At 60.4% G+C, this 5,435-nt stretch overlaps 1 protein-coding gene across 1 annotated transcript in view; it reads left to right on the top strand.

The window, feature by feature from the left end:
- LOC106896528 (filamin-C-like) overlaps positions 1-5,415 on the top strand; it is a 5,469-nt gene extending 54 nt beyond the window's left edge. The window contains exons 2-5 of the mRNA XM_014956606.1: positions 39-152; positions 1,269-1,412; positions 2,909-3,032; positions 5,237-5,415. Of these exons, the coding sequence (XP_014812092.1) occupies positions 39-152; positions 1,269-1,412; positions 2,909-3,032; positions 5,237-5,415 (561 nt within the window). The remainder of the gene's footprint in view (positions 1-38; positions 153-1,268; positions 1,413-2,908; positions 3,033-5,236) is intronic.
- Positions 5,416-5,435: the final 20 nt, after the last annotated feature.

Here is a 5,435-nt window from a genome sequence, read left to right as displayed (position 1 = left end):
ACCCCACCCTGCCCCCCAACTCGCCCCCTGCCCCCCAGGTGAAGGCCTTCGGGCCGGGGCTGGAGCCCACGGGCTGCATCGTGGAGCGTCCGGCCGAGTTCACCATCGACACCCGCGGCGCCGGCAAAGGGCCCCTCAAGCTCTACGCACAGGTGGGGCCACCGGGGGGGCCCTTGGGTGGGGGTGGGTGACCATGGGTGACGTTGGGTGCCCTTGGGTGATGTGGGGTGATATTGGGTACCATTGGGTGATGTTGGTTGCCATTGGTCGCCCTTGGGTGATGTTGGTCGCCCTTGAGTGGTGTTGGGTGCCCTTGGGTGCCCTTGGGTGATGTCAAGTGATGTTGGGTGCTCTCAGGTGATGTTGAGTGTTGTTGATTGCCAGGTACCATTGGGTGATGTTGAGTGATGTTGGTTGCCCTTAGTTGCCCTTGGGTGATGTTGGGTGCTCTTGGGTACCATTGGGTGCCCTTGGGTGTTGTTGGTTGCCACTGGGTGCCCTCAGGTGATGTTGGGTGATGTTGAGGGATGTTGGGTGCCCTTGGGTGCCATTGGTTGCCCTCGGGTGATGTTGGGTACCATTGGGTGCCCTCAGGTGGTGTTGGGTGCCATTTGGTACTGTTGGGTGATGTCAAGTGATGTTGGGTGCCCTTGGGTGCCAATGGGAACCATTGGTTGCCCTTGGGTGATGTTGGGTGCTCTTGGGTACCATTGGGTGCCCTTGGGTGGGGTGATGTTGGTTGCCACTGGGTGCCCTCAGGTGATGTTGGTTGCCCTTCGGTACCACTGGGTGCCCCTAGGTGATGTTGGGTACCATTGGGTGATGTTGAGGGATGTTGGGTGCCCTTGGGTGCCCCTTGGGTGATGTTGGGTACCATTGGGTGCCCTTGGGTGATGTTGGGTGCCATTTGGTACTGTTGGGTGATGTCAAGTGATGTTGGGTGCCCTTGGGTGATGGTGATGTCAAGTGATGCTGGGTGCCCTTGGGTAAGGTTGAGTGATGTTGGGTGCCCTTGGGTGATGTTGGCTACCACTGGGTGATGTTGGGTGCCCTTGGGTGATGATGGGCACCATTGGGTGACCATGGATGATGATGGGTACCCTTGGGTGATGTTGGCTACCATTGGGTGATGTTGGATGACAATGGGTGCCCTTGATTGCCCTTGGGTGCTGGTGGTTGCCCTTGGGTGGTGATGGGTGGTCCCTTGGGTGCCGTTGGGTGCCGGCAGGTCCCCTGGTGTCCCCTCACCCCCCACCTGTTGCCCGCAGGACGCCGAGGGCTTCCCCATCGACATCAAGGTGAAGGACAACGGGGACGGCACCTACCACTGCGTCTACGTCCCCACCAAGGCCATCAAGCACACCATCATCGTCACCTGGGGGGGCGTCACCACCCCCCGCAGCCCCTTCCGCGTGGGTGCTATGGGGGGGCCGTGGGGTGCTGGGGTGGCCATGGGGGTCCATTGGGTGATGGACATGGAGATGGGGGTCCCATGGGGTGGTCATGGAGGTCCATGGGGTGATGAACATGGAGATGGGGGTCCTGTGGGGTGATCATGGAGGTCCATGAGGTGATGGACATGGAAATGAGGGTCATGGGTGGTCCCATGTGGTGGTCATGGAGGTCCATGGGGTGCTGGGGTGGCCATGGGGGGCCCATGGGGTGCTGGACATGGAGATGGGGGTCCCATGGGGTGGTCATGGAGGTCCATGAGGTGATGGGCATGGAGATGGGGGTCCCATAGGGTGGTCATCTGGGTCCATGGGGTGCTGGGGTGGCCATGGGGGGTCCATGGGGTGATAGACATGGAGATGGGGGTCCCATGGGGTGGTCATAGTGGTCCACAGAGTGGTCAGCGTGGAGATGAGGGTCCTATGGGGTGGTCATGGAGGTCCCTGGGGTGCTGGGGTGGCCATGGGGGTCCATGGGGTGATAGACATGGAGATGGGGGTCCTATGGGGTGGCCATGGAGGTCCATGGGGTGATGGGCATGGAGATGGGGGTCATATGGGGTGGCCATGGAAGTCCATGGGGTGATAGACATGGAGATGGGGGTCCCATGGGGTGGTCATGGAGGTCCATGAGGTGATGGGCATGGAGATGGGGGTCCCATGGGGTGGTCATCTGGGTCCATGGGGTGCTGGGGTGGCCATGGGGGGCCATGGGGTGATGGACATGGAGATGGGGGTCCCATGGGGTGGTTATAGTGGTCCACAGTGGTCAGCGTGGAGATGAGGGTCCTATGGGGTGGTCATGGAGGTCCATGGGGTGCTGGGGTGGCCATGGGGGTCCATGGGGTGCTGGACATGGAGATGAGGGTCCCATGGGGTGGTCATGGAGGTCCATGGGGTGATAGACATGGAGATGGGGGTCCCATGGGGTGGTCATCTGGGTCCATGGGGTGATGGACATGGAGATGGAGGTCCTATGGGGTGGTCATGGAGGTCCATGGGGTGATGGGCATGGAGATGGGGGTCCCATGGGGTGGTCATGGAGGTCCATGGGGTGCTGGACATGGAGATGGGGGTCCCATGGGGTGGTCATGGAGGTCCATGGGGTGATGGGCATGGAGATGGAGGTCCATGGGGTGATGGGCATGGAGATGGGGCTTCCAGACCTATAGGGTGCTGGGTGGCCATGGTGGGGGGCATGGGGTGGTGGAGATGGAGATATGGGTCCCATGGGGTGATGGAGATGGGGCCCCCAGATCTATGGGGTGCCGGTGGTGGGGTTGGGGGTCCCAGACCCACGGTGGGGCTGGGTCCAATGACATGGATTGTCCATGGGTGGTCCATGGGTGCTGGGCAGGAGGAGGAGGAGGGTGCCGGCCGTGGGGCAGAGGGGGTGTGGGGCAGGGGGGTTGGTGGCCCCCCCAGTGCCCCCCGGGTGAGGGTCTCCTGCCCCCCAGGTGAGCGTGGGCGAGGGCAGCCACCCCGGGCGGGTGAAGGTCTACGGGCCGGGGGTGGAGAAGACGGGGCTGAAGGCCAACGAGCCCACCTACTTCACCGTGGACTGCAGCGAGGCCGGGCAGGGTGAGCACCCACCACCCATCGGGGGGGCACCCACCACCCATCGGGGGCACCCACCACCCATGGGGACCTCTCTGGGGGTGGGGCACCCACCTCCTGTGTCCCTGGTCCATCATTCCTGGTCCTGGTCCATCATCCCTAGTCCTGGTCCATCAACCTTGGTCCTTCATCCATGGTCCTTCATCCCTAGTCCTGGTCCATCATCCCAGGTCCATCATCCCAGGTCCATCATACAGTCCAAGTCCATCAACCCTAGTCCTGGTCCTTCATCCTTGGTTCTGGTCCTTCATCCCTGGTCCAGTTCCAGTATCCCTGGTCCTGGTCCATCATCCCAAGTCCATCATCCCTGGTCCTTCAGCCCAGGTTCTGGTCCAACATCTCTGGTCCAGTTCCTGCACCCCTTGTCCATTGTCCCTGGTCCTGGTCCATCAACCTTGGTCCTTCATCCCTGGTCCTGGTCCATCATCCCTGGTCCATCATCCCTGGTCTTGTTCCATCATCCCTGGTCCTTCATCCCTGGTCCATCAACTGTGGTCTATCATTCCTGGTCCTGGTCCAACATCTCTGGTCCAGGTCCTTCATCCCTAGTCCTGGTCCATCAACCCTGGTCCATCATTCCTGGTCCTGGTCCATCAACCTTGGTCCATCATTCCTGGTCCAGGTCCTTCATCCCTGGTCCTGATCCATCAACACTGGTCCATCCCTGGTCCTGGTCCATCAACCCTGGTCCATCAACCCTGGTCCATCATCCCTGGTCCTGGTCCTTCATCCCTAGTCCTGGTCCATCAACCCTGGTCCATCATCCCTGGTCCTGGTCCAATATCTCTGGTCCATCATCCATGGTCCTTCATCCATGGTCCCGGTCCATCATCCCTGGTCCTTCATCCCTGGTCCTGGTCCATCATCCCAAGTCCATCAACCCTGGTCCCTCACCCCTGGTCCTGGTCCATTATTCTTGGTCCATCACCCCTGGTCCATCAACCCTGGTCCTGGTCCATCATCCCTGGTCCATCATCCCTGGTCCTGGCCCAATATCTCTGGCCCCTCATCCCTGGTCCAGGTCCCTCATCCCTGGTCCAGTTCCATCATCCCAAGTCCATCATCCCTGGTCCTGGTCCAATATCTCTGATCCATCATCCCTGGTCCAGGTCCATCCCTGGTCCTGGTCCTTCATCCCTAGTCCTTCATCCCTGGTCCTGCATCCCTGGTCCAGGTCCATCATTCCTGGTCCATCATCCCAAATCCATCATCCCTGGTCCTGGTCCTTCATCCCAAGTCCATCATCCCTGGTCCGTCATCCCCCGTCCTTCATCCCAAGTCCATTATCCCTGGTCCTGGTCCGTCATCCCAGGTCCATCATCCCTAGTCCAAGTCCATCAACCCTAGTCCTTCATCCCTGGTCCAGTCCCAGCAACCCTGGTCCTGGTCCTTCATCCCTGGTCCAGATCCATCATCTCAGGTCCCAGTCCATCATCCGAGGTCCATCATACCTAGTCGAAGTCCATCAACCCTGGTCCATCATCCCTGGTCCTGGTCCTTCGTCCCTGGTCCTGGTCCATCAACCCTGGTCCTGGTCTATCATTCTTGGTCCATCAACCCTGGTCAATCATCCCTGGTCCTGGTCCATCATTCCTGGTCCTTCATCCCAAGTCCATCATCCCTGGTCCTTCATCACTGGTCCTGGTCCTTCATCCCAAGTCCATCATCCCTGGTCCTTCACCCCTGGTCCAGGTCCCTCACCCCTGGTCCTGGTCCATCATTCTCGGTCCATCATCCCAAGTCCATCAACCCTGGTCCATCATCCCTGGTCCAGTTCCATCATCCCTGGTCCATCATCCCAAGTCCTTCATCCCTGGTCCTGGTCCATCATACCTAGTCCAAGTCCATCACCCCTGGTCCTGGTCCATCATTCTTGGTCCATCAACCCAAGTCCATCAACTGTGGTCCCTCATCCCTAGTCCTGGTCCATCAACCCTGGTCCTGGTCCTTCATCCCTGGTCCTTCGTCCCTTGTCCTGGTCCATCATTCCTGGTCCAGCTCCATCATCCCTGGTCCTTCATCCCAACTCCACCCCCCCTTCCCCAGCTCCATCCCCCTACTCCAACCCCACGTTCCTCCTCCCACCCACCCACCCCGGCGTGTGTGTGGGGGGTGGAGAAGACCCGGGTGACCCCGGCTGACCCTGGGGTTGGTGACCGCCCCCGTAGGTGACGTCAGCATCGGGATCAAGTGTGCCCCAGGGGTGGTGGGACCTCTGGAGGCCGACATCGACTTCGACATCATCAAGAACGACAACGACACCTTCACGGTCAAATACACCCCCCCGGGGGGCGGGCTCTACACCATCATGGTCCTCTTCGCCAACCAGGTACCTCCTGCCCCATAGCGAGGTGTGGGGGGGGTGGG

Source organism: Calidris pugnax, unplaced genomic scaffold, assembly GCF_001431845.1.
Source record: "Calidris pugnax isolate Ruff unplaced genomic scaffold, ASM143184v1 scaffold339, whole genome shotgun sequence".
Lineage (NCBI taxonomy): Eukaryota > Metazoa > Chordata > Aves > Charadriiformes > Scolopacidae > Calidris > Calidris pugnax.
This window is presented reverse-complemented; position numbering and strand designations above follow the sequence as displayed.